Source organism: Vidua chalybeata, chromosome 1 (genome assembly GCF_026979565.1).
Source record: "Vidua chalybeata isolate OUT-0048 chromosome 1, bVidCha1 merged haplotype, whole genome shotgun sequence".
Taxonomy (NCBI): Eukaryota; Metazoa; Chordata; class Aves; order Passeriformes; family Viduidae; genus Vidua; species Vidua chalybeata.
Genome location: NC_071530.1, coordinates 151867840 through 151887447, shown reverse-complemented (window position 1 = coordinate 151887447; position 19608 = coordinate 151867840). Strand labels below are relative to the sequence as shown.

The window sequence follows — 19608 nt, the reverse complement described above, 5'->3', positions numbered from 1 at the left end:
GCGCCACATCTCCTCTGTGCGCTGCCACCCCGCGTGTCCAGCTGTGTCGCCAGCCCTGCCCCGCGTCCCCCTTGCGCTGCCATCCCCGCGTGCCCCCACCCCGCGCTTCCGTATCCCTCCTATTTCCCCGCTCCTCCCCGCGTCCCCACCCCTGTCCCCTTGTCCCCGCCCCGCCATGGCGCCGCTGGCGGACCTGTACCAGGTGTCCATGGCCTACGGGCACTGGCGGGCCGGGCGACACCTCGCCCCGGCCGCCGCCGAGCTCTTCTTCCGCCGCCCGCCCTTCCGCGGCTCCTTCGCGCTCGGCGCCGGCCTGGCCGAGGGGCTGCGGGGGCTCCGAGCCTTCCGCTTCTCCGCTGCCGGTGCGTGGTGACAGCGGGGGACAAGAGGGGGACACGGCGCGGGGGGGAAAGAGACAGAGCTGTAGGGAGAAGTGGTGGGCGAAGGGACCGTGCCAGTGGGACTTGGAGGGACAGGGGGACAACTCCAGGGGACAGGGCGGGACAGAGGAGAGGATGAAGAAGGGACGGGAGAAGCGTTGTGGGGAAGGGTGAAGGGGGAGGGAAGGGGGAGCAACTCAAGGGGACAGCGGGGACGGGAGGGGACCGAGGAGAGGATGAGGAAGGGACGGGAGAAGCATTGTGGGGAACGGTGGTGGGAGAGGGAGAAGGGAACCTTCCCAGGGAGGCTTTGGAACAGCTCCAGGGAACAGGAGGGGAAAGGGCAGAGGATGAGGAAGGGATAGCAGAGAGAGCGGTGGGAGGGATGCGGGGGAAGGGGGGATATTCTCCCCGGAGGAGGATGGGGGAACAACTCAAGGAGACTTGTAAGGGATGGGACAGCATCCAGGGGGACTTAAGTGGGGCAGAGACATCTCTCAGAGTGATCTGGGGATGGGGAACCACCCCAGGGGGACTTGGGGAGGACGGGAATCCCTCAAGAGGACTTGAGTGGGACAGGGATTGTCTCTCAGAGGGACCTGGGGGACTGGGGACCTGCGGTGGGGGAGCGGGACAGCATTTGAGGGGGACTTGGGGGACGGGGACTGCGGGGGATCAGGACAACTCATCAAGGGACAGGGACATCTCTCAGATGAACTTAGGGACACCCTTCAGGGGACACAGGGCAGGGGTGGACACAGCCCTCAGGGAAACTTGAGGTGACACTGGGACACCCTCTAGAGATGTCCCTCAGAGGGGACTTGGGCCACCCCACCCTGTCGTGCTCCGTGCTGGGGCTGCTGTCACTCACCTGCTGTCACTCACCTGTCCATGGGAGGCTCAGTGTTCCCCCCCCACCTCCCCCTGAGTCCCTTGTCCCCGGTGTCACCGCGCTGTCCCCACAGACGTCGCGTACCTGCGCTCTGTCCTGCCCAGCACCATAGACGATGCCTTCTTTGACTACCTGGCCACCCTGGACGCCTCCGAGGTGACCGTCACCGCCATTCCCGAGGGCTCCGTCGTCTTTGCCAGGGTGGGACACCCCTCCATCTTCTTTCCTGACCATCCCACCTCTCCCAGCTCCCAGACCTCCCCTTTTCCTTGAACCTGGGATCCCCTGGAACTCAAATCCTGCTTTTCCTAGTGCCCTCCTTTTCCCTGACCCTGGGAGCCCCTGGACCCCCATTCCCACCTTCCCACCCCCCCAGCCCCTCCCCACCATGGAGCCCTTGAATGCCCATCCTGGCCATGCTGGGTGTCTCCACCCCGTGACCCCCTTTTCCTTCACACTGGGAACCCCTGGATCCCCTTTCCCGGGCACAGGGACAATCTGGACCCTCATTCCTGGGCAATAGGATCCCCCTGCACCCCCTTCCCAGGCACTGGAATCCTCTTGTACCCCCTTTTCCTTCACCAATATCCCCCTGCAACCCCTTTCCTGACCATCCCACCTCTCCCAGGCCCAGGCCTTCCCTTTTCCTTGACTCTGGGATCCCCTGGACCCCCATTCCTGCTTTTCCCAGCTCTTCCCTGCTCCAGAGGGACCAGGATGAAGCTTCTGTTCCCGCAGGTGCCACTCCTGCAGGTGAAGGGGCCGCTCCTGGTGGTGCAGCTGCTGGAGACCACCTTGCTGTGCCTGGTCAACTACGCCAGGTATTTTGTGGGATTGATTTTGGGGATGATGCCAAAGCCCCTGGAAGGTGGAAGGGGGCAGGGAAGGGAGTGCAGCACCCCCCAGTCCAAAGGGAGATGTGAGGTTGGGGACACCCCAGTCCTGGGGGTACCATGACCCCACAAGTTCCCTACTGGAATTCAACTGCTGGAATTCTACAAGTTGAATTTAACTACTGGAGGGTGTCCCGGTGCCCCACTAAGTTTTCCTGAGGGCTTTCCATGTCCAGCCCCCCCTGTGGTCTCCTGAAGAGTCTCCCTGTCCCTCAGGTTCTCCTGAGAGATGTCCTGGTCCCCCACAGACCACCTTTAGGATCTCCCTGTCCCCAAAGTCCCCTTGGTGAACTCCACCTGTCCACCGAATCCCACGGTGATCCCGGCGTTGTCCAAGCAGGGAGGGTCCTGGAGCCCCTTCCCCTTGGCTGTGCTGGCTCTGTGTGACCTGTCCCCTTTGTCCTCCAGCCTGGTGGCCACCAACGCTGCCAGATTCCGTCTCCTCGCCGGCCCGGACATGAAGCTCATAGAGATGGGGCTCCGCTGCGCGCAGGGGCCGGACGGAGCCCTCTCGGCGTCCAAATATTCCTACATTGGGGGTGAGTCCCACCCCACGGTGCTCGGTGTCACCGTGGCCCTGCCATCACCTGGGTGTCCCCCCTGTCCCCCCTCGCAGGCTTCGACTGCACCAGCAACATCCTGGCGGGAAAACTCTACGGAATTCCCGTGCGCGGCACCATCGCCCACTCCTTCATCATGTCCTTCAGGTGCCTGGAGGAGGTGCAGCCACGGGTGAGCGGGGCCTGGGATAGGATGGGATGGGAATGGGAATGAATATTTGATGGGGGTGGGATGAGGATAGGGATGGGAGTGAGGATAGGGTGAGGGTGGGATGGGGATGGGATAGGGATCTCATGGAGTTGGGGATGTAGAGGGGGATAGGAACGGAGATGGGAAGGGGTTGGGATGGGGTAGGGGATGGGATGTGGATGAAGATGGGATATGGGTGGAATTGGGATGGGGATAGGGATGGACAGAGGAAAGTGGGATGGGGATGGGGTTTGTACGGAGTTAGGGATGGGAGGAGATGGAATGGAGATGGGATAGGGATGTGATGGGAATTGGGGTAAGGTGGGATGGAGATGGGGATGGGATGGGAATGAGGATGTGGATGGGGGTGGGAATGGGATGTGGGATGGGGATGGGAATGCAGACAGGGATTAGATGTGGGATGGATGGGAACACTCCACCTGTTCCCACACTCCTGGCACCTTGGATGATGCCACGGGCTGTGCAAATCCCATGTTCCCACACTCCTGGCACCTTGGATGATGCCACGGGCTGTGCAAATCCCATGTTCCCCCGGCAGGAGCTGCCACCTCGCTCCGGAGGAGATCCCGTGGATCTGGCAGGCCTGGCTGTGTCCTGGCTGCAGCGGGTTTGTGACCTGCTCCAGACTCCTCCAGACAAGGCCAACCAGGGCGAGCTGGCTGCCTTCGTGTCCTACGCTGTCACCTTCCCGTGTGACTTCCAGGGATTGCTGGACACCTATTGTGTCAGGAGGTGAGGGCTCCAGGACTTTGCCACCATGGCACGGGGGATGGATGTCCCTCCTCGCTGGTGGCCCTGAAGTAGGAATGTTGGCTGGCGCAGGGCTTGGAAATAATGCTGGATCCAGCCTGGATCTGCGTTCCAGTTGTCATTAACGCTTTCCCTGCCCATGCCAGGAGTGGTTTGCCCAATTTCTGTGCCGTGGCCTTGGCACTGCACCAGCTGGGATACCAGGCCATCGGAGTGCGCCTGGACAGTGGGGACCTGGCCCAGCAATCCAAGGAAATCCGGGGAGTGTTCCAAGCATGCGGAGCTCAGTGAGTCCCCACGTCAGCTCTGGGATGGATGTCACTTGATCCCTGTCATCCTCACCTGCACCCAGCCCCTCATCCTGCCAGGATTTGGGAGCCCTCATGGCTTTGGGTACTGCGGGTAGATCCGTGGATCCTCCCAAATCCTGCTCCTTCCAGCTTCCAGGTGCCCTGGTTTGGGACCATCCCCATCGCTGTCAGCAACAACATCAGCGAGCAGAGCCTGGAGGAGTTCAGGAGGGAGGTGAGGAACCTGCTGGCATGGCTGGGATGTCACCTGGGTGGTGCTGGCAGGGCTGGGATGTCACCTGGGCTGTCCCTGGTGCTGGCAGGGCTGGGATGTTGATGGTCTCTGTCTTCTCGGCTGCCTCAGGGGAGCGAGATCGACATGATCGGCATCGGGACCAACCTGGTGACGTGTCCCCTGCAGCCATCGCTGGGCTGTGTCTACAAGGTAAAGGTGGCAGCCTAAATCCCAAATATCCCCATCCTCACTGAGCCACTTCCAGGTGGTCCATGCCTGCTCCATGGCCATCCAGCCCCACTGGAGTCACAGAGTCCCAAAAGAATTTGCCTTGGAAGGGGTTTTTAGAGGTCCTCCACCACCATGGGCAGGGACACCTTCCACTATCCCAGGTTGCTCCAAACCCCATCCAACCTGGCCTTGGACACTTTCAGGGATGGGGCAGCCACAGCTTCTCTGGGAATTCCATTCCAGCCCCTCACCACCCTTACAGGGTGGAATTCCTTCCCAGTATCCCATCCAGCCCTGCATTCTGGCAGTGGGAAGCCATTCCTCCTCATCCTGTCACTCCATCCCTTGTCCCAAATCCCTCTCCAGCTCTTCTGGAGCCCCTTCAGGCACTGGAAGGGGCTCTGAGGTCTCCCTGGAGCCTTCTCCAGGCAGGACATTCCCAGCTCTCCCAGCCTGGCTCCAGAGCAGAGGGGCTCCAGCCCTTGGAGCATCTCCGGGGCCTCCTCTGGTCCTGCTCCAGCATTTCCAGGTCCTCCTGATGTTGGACCCCAGGGCTGGAGCAGTTCTGCAGGTGGGGTCTCACCTGAGCAGAGCAGAGGGGAAGAATTCCCCCTCTCCTTCTGCCCCAGGACGTGGGGAAATTCCGGGTGCCAGTGCTGGGTCATGGCCAATTCTTTGCTCACCAGAAGCCCCGAGTCCTCCACAGGCAGGAGGAGACAGAATGGCCAACTTTGGGGTGGTTTTAGGGTTTTTTAATTGTCTTTTTTCAGCTGATTTGCATCAGTTGCCTCCCCAGAGGAGTCACAGGTTCTCTTCCCTTCTCCCACAGCTGGTGGAGGTCAATGGCTCCCCATGCCTGAAGCTCACAGAGGACGAGGAGAAGGTGACAATCCCGGGGATGAAGACGATCTATCGGCTCTATGACGCTGCTGGTGAGTCTGGAGACCCTTCCCAGAGTCCTGGGGGAATCTCCTGCTCCATAATTCCCTCCCGGATGTCCTCCTGGCAGGCCACCCCTTCATGGACCTCATGGCCCTGGAAGAGGAGCCGTCACCCAGCGCGGGGCAGGAGCTGGGGATCCGTGTCCTGGGGCGGCTTGGGGAGACCACCAAGGTCATCCCCAGCACCGTGGAGCCCCTCCATCGCACCTACTTCAGGGATGGCCAGGTCAGGGGTGGTCCCATCTCCTGAGAGAGGTCTCCTCTTCCGCGCTGGAGGATGGATCAAGGGCGGTGGTGGCTTCTGAGATGTGCCAACAACTCTGGTGCCAACCCGGATGCGGTGGCTCGTTGGGATTGGTGCCGGGTGGTGGCTTCCCACATGGATCTTCCCACATGGACCTCCATCCCTGCAGGTGTGTGAGCCCCTGCCCAGCCTGCCCGAGGTGAGGACCCACGCCCAGGTGTCCCTCAACCTGCTCAACCCCGCTCACCGCCGGCTCCACGAGCCACAGCCCTACCCGGTATGTCCAGCACTTCCCACATCCCACTGGCACACACCTGGGAATGCCACTGGATTTGGTGGCCTGAGCAAAGCCACCACGGAGCTGCTCTCTGACCCTTCTTGTTCCCATTCCCAGGTGGCTGTGACGGAACGGCTGCACCAGCTCTTCCAGGAGCTGCGTCAGGGCAGCCACTGAGGGGGTCCCTGCTCATCCCCAGCTCCTGCTCTGCCCTTTTTTGGGAAGCCCAGGTGCCTCGTTAGGAATTAACGGCTCTAATTTAGACCTTTCCGCTGCCTGGTGCTAACCCGAGGAACCTGCAGGAGCTGGGAGAGCGCCCTGGGGTCCCAGTAGGGAAGCTGGGAACATGGGGATGGGGAAGGCAAAGCTGTCCCTGCATCCCCTGGAAGTGACAGTCCTGTGCCCAGCTTGGTGGCCCTGCCAGCCTTGTGCCTTATCTTGGTGGCCCTGCCATTCCTGTGCCTTCCTTGGTGGCCCTGCCACTCCTGTGTCCAGCTTGGTGGCCCTGCCAGCCCTGTGCCCTCTGTGGTGGCTCCCCATCCTGAGGCTCCTTGGTGGCACTGGAACAAAGTCTGGTGTGCCACCAGAAGGGTGACATGGGACACCCATGGGATACCCATGGCAGACAATCTTTGCTTTGGCAATTCTAAGCTTCACCTCCGTGGCCACATTCCAGCTCTTTCCATTCTGGCCAAATTCCCCAGGATGTGGAGGCCGGCTCTGGGTTGATCCCGGTTCCAGGCTGATCCCAGCTCCAGGTTGATCCCAGCTCCAGGTTGCCACCTGCACTCTCTAACCCCTGTTCCCACTGGAAATGTGGCTCTAACCCACATTGAGCTTCAGACTGAGCAAAAAAATTAAAATAAAGGCCTTTTCCCACCATGGCTCTGACCCTATTTCCAGGGAAAAATCCTTTGAAGCTCCACTGGGAATGGGAAGGCGAGAGGGAAATTCCCAGGGATCAAACCTGTGGCTTTGCTGTCTGTCCTCCTCTCCATGGTTTGGATCTTGGCAGAAATTACAGGGAAGAAAATTAAGAGCTTAACAAAGCATGGCCTGATGGTCTTGGATTTCTGGGAACTCCAACAGCATTGTATCCCATTTTAAGACAAGAAAAAAAAAAACTCCAGGAAATCCAGGATCAGTTTGCTAAAAATTAGATTTTTTTTTTTCTTTTAAGCAAAGCACCAAAGATAAGGAGTCCATAGTACCTGAGTAGAGATTTTCCTGAGTTTCTGGGAGAGGAGGAATGAGGAACAAGGAGAGTGACCTGTGCCAGCATTTGTCACCCTCACGGATAAGATGCAATTCCTGATGTTTAGGAACCATTTTGGTGGGCAGAGAAGCTCCTGGGTGTCTCTGCACTTTCTCCTCAGGTATTTATGGATATTGAGGAGATTTCCTGAGCCTTTCCTTCCCCAGGCTGGGCAATTCCAGCTCCCTCAGCCTCTCCTCACAGGAGATGCTCCAGTCCCTTCATCATCTCTGTGGTTTTTCCTTGGATTTTGTCTCTCATGTACTGGGGAGCTCCAAACTGGACCCAGTATTCAAGGTGTGACCTATCAGAGCTGAGAAGGGGGAAAGAATCCTTCCAGGACCTGCTGGCAACACCTGGAATGCCAGGAAGATCCCAAATCACGCATCCCAAGCCACCAGGACCGATCCAAATATCCAGGCTTTGTTAAAATTACTCCACTCTGCATTAAAGAGGGAGGAAAAAGAGCAGGAACGGGGTTAAACCTGCACATCTGGGACTCCTGGCTGCTTTCCTTGAGGTTTTTGTGGAATTTGGGCATCCCACTGACTCAACTTCCCACTTCATAGCAGAGAACCCCCAAGTTTACAAATTTATTTAACTTAAGGAACACCAGTTCCCAACCAAAACGAAACCCTCCTGCAGAAAATCCCAGAGTGCTCATTTTTTTCCCCTATTTTTGCCCTCAGAATTCTGGTATTTGACCCCAGAACTTGGAAGTGGATGCAAAGATGGGACAGAAAGTGCTAGAAGTGAGGATGTTAACACTGAATCCTGTGCAGATTTTGCCAAGAAGAGGAAGCAGCAGGAGCCCAGGTGTTGCTCCTCTGCTCCCATCCTCCTTTCAGTTTTGTTCTTGGAAAAATATCTGTTTTTAAAGCATAGCTTCAGCTCAGGATATCCGTGATTGGAAATTAGGGATGGTGGGTAAAAGTGACAGTTTGTGCTGGATAAGGGAAGTGCAGGGAATTGAGGGACACAGGTGAGGAAAATCGATCCTGACCTGATTTTCCTCACTCCACAAATCCAGGTGAGGATGTCTTAGGAAAGGTTGTGGTTTCCTGGTAAACCTGTGGATAATTCCTTGTGTTTTGATTTCTGCTGGTCCCCAGCTTTGGAGGGAAGGGATGGCAAGGAAACAAGGATGTGGGGATGCTCCAGCTGCAGAGTACCCAGAGAGGGAGAACTGTGGAATGTGGGGAATGAGAATGAATTTGAGCATCAATAATTCCAAGTCCAGCTGTGCCCAAGGACCAACCACCACTGGATAAAGCCAGGATTTAACAAACCCAGCTTGACTTGGATAATTTGACACCGAGAGAGGTGAGAAGAGGCAGCTCAGAGCATCCGGACTCGGCTGCTTCCACCTTCTGGGATGATCCAAGCTCCCATTCCTGACGTTGCTCCGTGCCATCGGCCCGGGACGGTGTCACTTGTAAAGTGCCATTTTCCTGCTCTGGTACAGGTACATGTAGGCGTCACAAAAGAGGCGTTTGGCCACCCCATCCATGTCCCGAGGCTGCTCCAGGGCCAGCACAGCCAGGGGCAAGTCCAGGTATTTGGCAACTTCCGGGCACAGCGTCACCGTGGGAATGTTGAAGCCGTTTTCGCCACCTAAGGTAGAAAGGAGGAGAAAAGTCCCAAACCAGATCCCAAAGGGATGAGTTCCTACAGCTCCAGCAGATCCCAGCACACTCAAGGGTCATGCAGAGCCTCAGCTGGGAGATGTGGAGGCCAAAAGGACTGGAAGAGGCTGGATTAGGAGAGACCATTCAACCTAAAGGGGCTCCAGGGAGAGCTGGAGAGGGATTTTGGACAAGGGATGGAGGGACAGGACACAGGGAATGGCTTCCCACTGCCAGAGGGCAGGGTTAGATGGGATATTGGGATGGAATTCTTCCTTGTGAGGGGCTGGAATGGAATTTCCAGAGGAGCTGTGGCTGCCCCATCACTGGAATTGTCCATGTCCAGGTTGGCTGAGGCTTGGAGCAACCTGGGATAGTGGAAGGTGCCCATAGCAGAGGGGTTGGAACTGGATGAGTTTTAAGGTCCCTTCCAATCCAAACCATTCCATGATTCTGTGATAAAAGCACAGTGGGGAAGCACAGGAGAAGCAATCTGTGCCCACAAGCTGAGCCAGCTCCGACAGGATCCCAAATCCCTTGTTTGACCACAACCAGCAGCTGGAAGCACCTGGAAAAACTCCCACCTGCTTGGCTTGGCCCCTCTGGAACCTAATTAAAGGAAAGCCAAATCCAGAGGAAGCCTAAATAGGAGAACTTGAGAGGAAAAGGTGGACTGAGCAGGCCCTGGCAGCTTCCCACATCCCATTCCCACATCCCATTCCCATTCCCTCACCGTGCCGGTCGGCCATGCTGTCGAAGAACATCCAGTGCTCGTTGCCAGGGCCGTATTTCACGAAGGACACGTAGTGACTGGTCTCGATGCAGAGCACTGCAAACAGCTCCAGCTTCTCCCGTGGCACCTGCTGGCAGCCCCGGGCGCTCCAGCTCTGGAATTCCTCTGGAATGTGCAGCCTCCTGGGTTTGTGCGCTTTGCGGCGGCGATGGGAGTGAACCTGAGGAGAGGGGACAGGGTGGCATTGGCACAACTGGCCCTGGCCTGCCAGGAAGTGGGGGCAGAGGTCAGATTCCCAGTTTATTCCCTGCTGATGTGGTTCCCGTGCTCCCTGCTTGCCTGGGAATGGCGTTGTGGGAACAGCCTGGCTGCAGGAAGCTGAAATGGGAGCTTGCCACCCTGCAAGAGGCAGAAACTGTGGGAATGCTCATGGAGAAGCAGCAGGGAGGGACCAGCACTCAGTTCCTGCAGGATTACACCTTATTTATGGAACAGGTTGTCCAGGGAAGCTGTGGATGTCCCATCCCTGGAATTGTCCAAGGCCAGGTAGGACAGAGCTTGGAGCAACCTGGGATAGTGAGCAACAGCCAGGGGGTGGAACTGGAATGAGCTTCAAGGTCCTTTCCAAATTTTCTATGATTCCATTATTATTTAGGCTCCGTGTAAGCAGAGGGTGCACAATCTCTGGCTCCTGGTGGGAATGACCCTCAGGAAAGGGCTGAGCAGCTGCAGAGACAGCCAGGAGAATGTGGGGATTTTGGGAGGGTTCATTCCTCTGCCAGCTTCCGAGGTGGATTTTGGGAATAGCCATGGAATACCTGTCTGGAGCAGGAGCTGCAGAACTGCTTCAGGCCCGTGGCTGCGAACACCTTGTCCTTGAAACACTCCGAGCACTCCAGAGTGGCAACATCTCCACACAGGCAGCATTCCCTGGGACCTGCCAGGGAAACAGAGCTCAAAGGGAGTTTCTCCTCCAGATCCCACCTAAAATCCAGCTTGTCCTGCCAAAACTGGGACTCAAGGAAGAAGAATCCCACCCCAGAGAGCCCAGAGCTGGTTGCTCACAGCCCATCGTCCATCACTCACTGTCCAGCAGCAGATCTGTTATATCCAGCTCCAAGGAAGGGTTGATTTTGCTGAACATTTTATATTCCTTCCCAAAACGTGGCATTTGGATAATGAAGCAAGATGGGATCTGGGGGGCAAAAAAAAGGGAAAGGAGTCACCCTGCCAGAAGAGCCAAATCCCAGAGATTTTTTGCTGTCTCAATTTGCTGTCATTATTCACAGGACAAAAGGGAAACAGGGAAAGCAGAGGCCTTTTCCTAAGTCAGTGTTGGATATAAAACATCCAAGGCCTCGCAGGCATTTTGGGAAGCAAGAAAAGCAGGAAAGCAGAAGGAAACTGGACTCACCTCCACCAGCTTCAGATCTGAGGACAGGAAGGAGCGTTCCACCAACTGCTGCACGTCGGGAACCACCAAATCCTCCTGTTTATCCATAAATATCTGGTAGCAGTAACATTCCTGCTCCTTCTGGCCTCCTGACCTGCAAGGAGAGCTCATGGGATTGGGGATGTGGTGACACAGAAATTGGAGTTTCCCAAAGTTTGTCCTGGGAGAGCTCCTGGGCTCAAGGCACCAAGGGTGGTTTGGTGCAACACAAAGCCCTTTTTCCACCCAAAAATACCAAATTTATGCCAGGGGAGCAGTAGATAAGTAGGAATTTTGGCCTAAGTAGGAATTGTCCCTTTGGAGCAGCACATCCTATTAGCAACATTCCATTTCCCCTCGATATAAATCCAAAAGATAATTTAGTATTAGTAAATGCAGTATTTAAATTGACAAATGGATGCTTCGATGAAGGATTAATTAAAAAACGCATCCAGAAAGCCAAACTCAAGGTGAGTTGTGTGCAGATCTCCCACAATCCCTAAAGAAAGCAGGGAAAGGATTTCCTTGGGATGACCCCGTGCAGGGGAGCTGCAGCACAGAGTCCTCTTTGTGCTCGGCCTTTCCCAGCACTCCACGATCCACGGCTCGAGCGGCGGCTCCACAAAGGAGCACAGAAATCCAACAATTCCCTTTCTGTGCTCACAAACAGCACAGTTATTTTTGGCTTCCTCCAGCCTCTCATCCTCTTTGTAGAGTCCCCAAAAAACTGGGACTGCATCCATGGGCTGCCTGTTTTGAGAGGCTGCGGGAGCTGAGCCAGCTTGGCAGCCTGGACACATCCCAAAATCATCCAAAGGCTGTCGGATACTGCTGGATCTGCCCTAAAGTCGGGCATCGCCTTTCTCAAACCCCTTCTGGCTCTCCCTCAGGATGGCACACGGTTTTTATCCTGATTTTCTGAAGGCAGCACCCTCCAGGGAGGGATAAGAAGTATCTTTGCCCAGATGGGAAGATCACAACAAGCAGGATCAGAGTCTGTTCCTAAGGAGCTGTGAAAAACTCAAGAGCTGTGATTCCAAAAAACTTTAGTGGAAAGGGACAAGTGACCCCCATCCGCCCAGGAATTCTGAGGTGGAGAATTAATGAGCCTGGCCCTGGGAATTGTATCCCTCAGCTGTGGAAACTTACTGGAGTTTCAATAGTGGCTCAATTCCCAGGATCTGCTGCATTATGAGATTGAGGAACTCCTCAGGATCTGGAAAGTGAGAGGAAAGGATGGATCAGACCATGCCAGGAACTGCCTTGTCCCACTGCATCCAAGAGCTGCCAGGTAAACATGAGCCAGGGTTCCAGGGGCCTGGAATTTTCTCTTCAGGTTCGGGGACAATTGGGATAAAGGCTGAGAGCACGTGGCTAAGGAGCAAATCCCAAAGGGGAACATGGGAAAGGCCAAGCAGCCTTCAGAGACTGCACTTCCATGGAATTCCAGGATGGTTTGGGTGGGAAAGGACCTTCAAGATCATGGAATTACAGCCATTGCTATGGAAGGGATGCCTTCTGCTGTGCCACGTTGCTCCAAGCCTCATACAACCTGGACTTGGACAATTCCAGGGATGGGGCAGCCACAGCTTCTCTGGGAATTCCATTCCAGCTCCTCACCACCCTCACAAGGAAGAATTCCTTCCCAAAATCCCATCTAACCCTGCCCTCTGGCAGTGGGAAGCCCTTCTCTGTGTCCTGTCCCTCCATCCCTTGTGCAAAGTCCCTCTCCAGCTCTCCTAGGCACTGGAAGGGGCTCTGAGGGTACAGAGAGATTTAAAAGCTGAAAGAATCCTACAAGTGAATTTTTACACCAATTAACATCTGCACCCAATTAAAGCACATTCCCGGGAGAAGCACAAAGGGAAGTTGCCAGCTGGGGCCTGGATGAGGCAAAACACAGGGAAGCAGCTGGGGAAAGGCCCCAGGGAGCTCCTTACCTTTCTCAGCGTTGGTGAAGCTGGAGCACTGGCCCTTGTCCGTGAGCTGCTCCCGGAGGTGCATCACACTGCTGGCCCTAACAAAGCCAGTCCTGGGAACAACAACCAGCTGCAGGTGAGGGAAATCATGGAATGGCTGGGCTTGGAAGGGATCTTCAACTTCATCCAGTTCAACCCCATGCCATGGGCAGGGATGCCACCAATGAGACCAGGTTGCTCCAAGCCCCACCCAGCCTGGCTTGGGACACTTCCAGGGTTGGGGCAGCCACAGATTCTCTGGGAATTCCATTCCAGGCCCTCACCACCCTCACACAGAAAATTCCTTCCCATCTCAATCCATGCTCTGTCAATTTAAAACCATTCCTCCTTGTCCTGAACACCTTTGGATGTGGCTGCCAGGTTTCCCTCAGTGCCAGGTACCACCTTTAAGGCAGCAGGGAAGGAATGAAGGCAAATGGGACAACTTCCAGCATTCCCTACACTCACCTACGGAGGGGATTGACAATCTCATCCCGCAGAATTCCCTGGACATTCCTGTCACACAGTGGGAAGGGCATGAAGAGCATGGAGTCCAGCACGGAGGTACAGGAGAAGAGGCTGTGGGAAGAGTGGGATGGGTTTGAGTTTGAGGGCTTGGAAACAACAGCTGGAACCAAAATGTGGTGGCTGGTGATAGTCAATGGCTTTGATGCCCAACAATCCATGCATGGAATTACAGGGAGGTGAGGGAAGCACATCTGCACAGTGAGGCACATCTGGAATGATGAACACTGGGATAAAGCAAGGGAACGGCTCAGGGAGAAGGAAATTCCTACTTTGCAGCCAAAACTGCTCAGGGAAGGGCACCACTGAGGTCTTTTTCCTCTCCAAGCAGGGAAGTTGGGACCTCCTGGGTGGGTTCTTTGGAATGATTCCAGCCAGAACTTCCAGGGACAGAGTCAGCACAGTCCAAATCCGGAAAACTACAAGCTCTCAGCACCCTGAATGACAGACACAGGGGTACCGGGGGTCTTCAGGACTGAAAAACCTGCTGGATTTGGGAAGGAGATCAAAAAGCAGCCTGGAGGTTACATCCTGCTCTACACCAGGTAAACTTCCAGCGATCTTGGAAATCCAGGGAAGTGCTGCAATTTGGGGCTTAGCTTAATTAAAAAGCCATTCATTTAAGGAGCCTGCGCCACCCAAGCAAGTCCTTACCTGAAGAGAGCTACATCCATATAGCAGGAATTACAATGGCCTTGGATGCCCTTCATCCGCCCTTGGAGAACACGGACTGCTGCCTCATTCCTGAGGGGAGGAAAACTCTCTGGACCCTCTGGAAGAATTTCTTGTCCTCCTGCAAGAAAAGGAATTGCCTTCACCTTCTCATCTGGGTCAACTCTGCCCTTCCTTGATGACTCAAAACCCTGAGGTGAGTCTACAACTCTCAGACCTAAGGTGGCTTCTCAATCCAGCTTTTCATGAATCCCAATCTTTCAGACTTGAGGGATATTCCCTAAGGAATCATTTAGGTTGGAAAAGACCTCTAGGATTGAGTCCAGCTGTTAATCCAGCCAAAGATGTGGTGTGGGACAAACACCAAAAACCAAGATTCGAAGGAAGGGAAGAAACTCTGCCCACGGGGTTTTTCCACATCCCTTCCCCAGCACAGCCCTGTTTTCCTGCTTCCCAGAGGACTCACTGTAATCCCTGAGGGAGAGATCAGAGTTGGGAAAGCTCTGGAAGCGCACGTCGGGCTGGCAGGAATTCAGCCTCACGAAGAGGCCGCGCTTCGGGGCGCAGTGGAAGTAGGACTTGCCCAGCCACTCTCCAGCTGTGACCCCTTTGTCTTCATCCTGGGAAAACAGCACCAGAGACGAGCCTGAGAGTGGGATTTATGGAATTATGGTTGGAAAAGAGGTCTGAGATCCAGTCTAGCTATGCAATGATGCTGAGGCCGCCATGAGATCCGTGTCACCAAGTGCCACATCCACAGGGATGGGGACCTCACCCCTACCCTGGGCAGGTGTGCTAGGGCTGGACAACTCCATCCATAAAGGATTTTTCCCAATATCCAACCTAAACACCCACTGGAGCAGTTTGAGGCTGTTTCCTGTTGTTCTGTCCCTTGTTCCCTAGGAGCAGAGCCCAACTCCCACCCTCCTGTTAGGGAATTGTAGGGATCCAGATGGTTCTCCCTGAGCCTCCATTTCTCCAGGATGAGCCCTCCCAGCTGCTCCTGGTGCTCCAGACCCTTCCCATCTCTATTCCAGCCCCTCAATATCCTGTACCTGGGGATCCCAAAATTCCACCCTCCATATTCAGCCACTGCCACCAGCACTCCCAGGCCCTTCCCAGCATTCCAGCCTCACCAGTTCAACTCCAGCCATTTTGTCCTTGATTTGGGGCAGGAAGCCCAACCAGCGGATGATTCCTGAAACTTGATTCCCTTTGTCCAAGGTAATCTGGACCATGGAATTCACTCCCAGGGGTGAATTTCCACCTTCCCCTTCCTCGCTGCTCTCGCTGATCTCTCGTTTCACTGGGTTTGGTTTTCCAAAGCCCACGTCGGGGTTGAACGTTGGGAAAAAACCTGATGGGCAACACAAAATGTCAGGAGAGCTGGGATCCTCTGGATCTAATTCCAGGTCTATTTTGGAAATTCCAGGCTACACACACAAGCAAGAAGCTGAGCACCAGGGACACAAGGTGTAATTCCCAGTGTGTCCAAGCTGGTTTGTCAGGATGAGAGGGAATGATCCTGCTCCCTGTTTCCCTGCTCAAAGCTTCACATTCCAACCTCTCACTGGCCCTGGAGCTAATCCAGCCCTTCCCAGGCTACTGGAATGGCAGCAGGGGGGTTATTTCCTAAATTTTCCTGCTAATTTCTTGTCTTGTTTAACAATTCCCACCATTGCTGCTGGTACCTGAGCCTTTCCCACCAGGATGAAGCTCCTGCTCCATCTTTTACAGGTGAATTAAAGACTTTTTAACCAGTGGTGCCTCTTCCCTGAGGGAATTCTCTGCTACCATCAGCCTCTCCTTCCTGACGAATGGGATTCAGCTTTAGCTTTGTGTGGAACTTGAGATTTTTCCGTAAATCCTGGTCCATTAAGACAAGCTGTAGGTTTTATTGGAATTTCAGCTCCTCAGTACCCTGCAGAGAGGGAATAAATTCCAAATTCCCCCAGAAGGGGATCAGGAGAGACACATCCAAAGATCACCTACTTTGCAAGCTCTCCTTCACAACAGAATCCATGGGGATTTCCCTGAAAATGTCAGTCGTTCCTTCTTCTTCCTGAAAGGAGTGAAAAATCCATCAGCTAGGGAAAAACCCATCAGCAAAACATTGGAATATGAAGGATTTTTTTTTTTTAAAGAAGCCAGGAAAGTTTGCACAGAACATCACATCCCTTTTGGATATTCCTTCTACTTCTCTTTCATGTCCAACCATAATGTGATTTTTTTCCTTTAAAATCCCAAGAAAAACCCATGGAAAAGCTGCTCTTACCGGGCAAACCTTCACGAACCACTGGCTCCCTTCCCTGTAAACTGCCATGGCAATTCCTTTGGTGGGGATCTCATCCACGAGGAAGCTGACGGCGTCTCCCACTTTCACGGGCACCACCTCCTCCGTGTCCTGTTTTCCCGGCTTCTGCTTCCCATAGTCGTTGACTGATGTGGGAATAAACTGGATTCTGCTGAAGGGCAGGAAGATCCCACAGTTCCTCTTGCACTTGAAGTACTCGGTGCCGTGGTAGGACCCGTCGCTTCTCCCTCTGTTTTCCCCCTCTCCCTGAAAACACGCCAGGAAGGGATGTCACACACAGAAATTCCATGGAAAAAACGAGGAATTCGCTGCTTTGGGCCCCCGCTTACCTGCAATTCCACCCCGAAAAACACCGGAGTCAGCACAGCCAAGCTGGGCTTGTAGATGCTCCCGATGTAGCGCACGACTCCCGGGAAATATTCCCTCTCCACCTCCACCATTACATTTTGACCCGGCACGGCTCGGAGAGCTCCTTCCAGGCTCAGCCTCTCCAGGAAAAAATCCAAGCGCTCGCTGTGGCTCCCGATGGCCAGGAGGAATCCGGCAGCCTCCTGGCGCACGGGCTGCAGGATTTCCAGGTTGATGGTGACCGTGGAGCTGTCGTCCAGCATGACGACCTTCAGGAAGCAAGCCGGAGGCCCATCCTCGGAAAAATTCCGCAGGTAGCTCCTCTCGCTGCAGAAGCACAAGTTCCCAGCTTGGAAGTACTTGCTTCCATAGGCACAGTCCTCTGTCAGGATGTAGAAACAATTCCTGTCCGCTGCTGGAGGCGGGAGGTTGGACATGGCAGATTCCCCTGGGTTGGGAGAGTCACAGCAATGGAGATTTGTGAGCGTTGGCGAAGAATTCCCGAAGGATCCGGGGTTGGAAGAGGTTTTGGATCCAACCCCGCGCTCAAAGCCTCGCCCAGCTGAGTTTGAGCGTCTCCCAGAGCTTCCCTGCTCCCCTTTTTCCAGGTGTTTAATCACCCTGGTGGTGATTCAGAATTCCATCTAACCCGGTTTCCCACATTCCTGCTCACCCCTGCTCCCTCACTGTGTTTCCATGGGAAAAGTCCAGCTCTGCCTTCTCCACTAAACCCTCCCAGGATGAGGCTGTACAGGAAAAAAAAAAAAAAACAAAAAAAACATGGAATGGTTTGGGTTGGCAGGTTTGGGTTTGGAGGAACCTTAAAGATCATCTCATTCCACGGGCAGGGACATCTTCCCCTATCCCAGAGTGCTCCAAGCTCCATCCAACCACACCTGGAATAATTCCAGGGATGGAAAGGCTGCTCCAGCTGGTCCAACCTGTTCTGACACTGTCCAGCCTCATTAAATTCCACATTTTCTTTCCTTACTCACTGGAGTGAGGCAAAGGATCAATCCTGCCTTTTAAAATTCCTTGGAAAAGGGATTCCCGCTCCTCTGGTGTCCTACAGCTAATGAATATTCATTAATATTTTGAATATTCATTCAAAACATATGCAAATCACCTGCTGAGGTACCAGAGATCTCCAGCTTTCCTAGCAAATATTTATTTATTATATAATTTATATTAAAAGAAATGAAAGCATTTGGAAGCAGGAATATATTTTGGTGCTTATTTTTTAGTTCAATTCCGACAAGTGAAAATTCTTGTTAAAATTCCACTAGGTGGAATTCCAGTTAAATTCCACTGGTGACATTCTAATATTTAAATTCCAGCGATAATTAAAATTCAGCCATTGAATTCCACTTTTTATCCTCCTCCATCTTCTCCTTCGATGGAAAATCAGGATCCAAAATTTTTGTTTCAACATGAAGAAAGGGCGAATAAAAAAAAAATTTAAAAAGCCATTTTCCTCACTAAAAGCCCAAAATAAATTGACTTTTCTCATGAAATTCCCAATAATAAACTACTTAATTAACCAAAACCCCAAGAATAATTTTTCTCATAAAAATAACCAAGAACAAACGTTCCTCATCAAGGCCATTTTCCTCATGAAAGCTCCAGAATAAACCACTTCCCTCATCAAAACCACATAAATAAACCATTTTCCTCGTAAAAAGCAAAAAATAAACACATTTGTCTCACAAAACCGGCAAGACTAAACAATTTTCCTCATCAAAAAAGCAAGAATAAACCATTTTATTAATCAAACCCCAAGAATAAACAATTTTCTTCATCATAACCCTCCAAGAATAAATAATTTTCCTCATAAAAAACCCACAAAGAAATAATTTTCTTCCTTAAAAGCCAAAAAATTAACTTTTTTTTTTCCTCAAGAAAAACGTAAAAATAAACCACGTTCCTCATCAAAAACTATGAATAAATCATGTTCCTCATTTTCAAAAAAAACCAAAAGTAATTTCCTTTCCTCATCAAAATGCCGGACTAGACCCTTTTTGTCATTAAAAAAAAACAAAAAAAAAAAACCCAGAGAATAAACAGTTTTATTCGCCAAACCCCAAGAATAAATAGCTCCTCTCACCAAAATAAACAAGAATAAACTAATTTCCTCACCAAAACCGCCAAATAAACCATTTTCCTCGCGGAAACACAGCAATAAACCCCTTTCCTCATCAAAACCCAAGTGTAACCCGGGTATTTAAAGCAGAATATTCCCAATTTCCCCCGATTTATGGGAATAAATCCCATAAATCCCAGGGCTCCGAGCGGGGCTTGGCCCCGACCCCTCCCCCCTCCCCTCACCGTCTCCGCTGCCGCTCCGGCCCCGGCACTTCCGCGTCCGAGCGCGCGCGCGGCCCCACAGCCAATAGGAAGCGGCGGGGGGAGGCGGGCGACCAATAGGAGTGAGGGGGCGGGGCCACAAGGCGGCGAGGGGGCGTGGCTCCGCAGCGGGCCCCGCCCCCTGTCGGCCGGCCTTTGGGGGAAGGCGGGAAGTGCGTGAGGGGCGGCGGGCGGGGGGTGTTTCCATGGACCCAAATCCCTTGGAATTCGCGTGTGTTTCCATGGACCCAAAGCCCTGTGGATCCCTGAATCTGCATCCCCATGGACCCAAGTCCTTGTGTATCCAGGGTGTGTGTCCCCATGGACCCAAATCCCAATGGATTCACATGTGTTTCCATGGACCCAAATCCCTGTGGATTCACGTGTGTTTCCACAGTCCCAAAGCCCTACGGATCCTGGAGTGTGTGTTCCCATGGACCCAAATCCCTATGGACTCGTGTGTATTATAATGGACCCAAATTCTAATGGGTCTTTCCAT

General features: G+C 53.6%; 2 protein-coding genes across 3 annotated transcripts; one reads left to right on the top strand and one right to left on the bottom strand.

The window, feature by feature from the left end:
- The first annotated feature begins 164 nt into the window (after positions 1-164).
- NAPRT (nicotinate phosphoribosyltransferase) lies at positions 165-6788 on the top strand. Its single transcript, XM_053937323.1, has 13 exons — positions 165-362; positions 1346-1473; positions 2011-2093; positions 2574-2704; positions 2782-2897; positions 3475-3668; positions 3833-3973; positions 4127-4211; positions 4341-4421; positions 5272-5374; positions 5452-5609; positions 5797-5904; positions 6022-6788. Exons 1-13 carry the CDS (start codon positions 176-178, stop codon positions 6079-6081), a joined length of 1575 nt encoding a protein of 524 aa, XP_053793298.1. The 5' UTR covers positions 165-175; the 3' UTR covers positions 6082-6788.
- A 257-nt stretch (positions 6789-7045) lies between these two features.
- LOC128799545 (ubiquitin carboxyl-terminal hydrolase CYLD-like) lies at positions 7046-19017 on the bottom strand. Of its 2 annotated transcripts, none has more exons than XM_053964052.1 (15): positions 18903-19017; positions 16748-17214; positions 16380-16664; positions 16097-16166; positions 15241-15461; positions 14571-14724; positions 14087-14225; positions 13376-13486; positions 12890-12981; positions 12099-12165; positions 10932-11064; positions 10604-10712; positions 10336-10454; positions 9518-9737; positions 7046-8773 (listed from the first exon to the last, which is right to left on the bottom strand). In XM_053964052.1, the coding sequence occupies exons 2-15, from the start codon at positions 17201-17203 to the stop codon at positions 8589-8591; spliced, it is 2361 nt and encodes a 786-aa protein (XP_053820027.1). In that variant the 5' UTR covers positions 17204-17214; positions 18903-19017; the 3' UTR covers positions 7046-8588. The 2 variants fall into 2 exon arrangements, with proteins under 2 accessions (XP_053820027.1, XP_053820023.1); XM_053964048.1 differs by lacking the exon at positions 18903-19017 and adding an exon at positions 17440-17720.
- Positions 19018-19608: the final 591 nt, after the last annotated feature.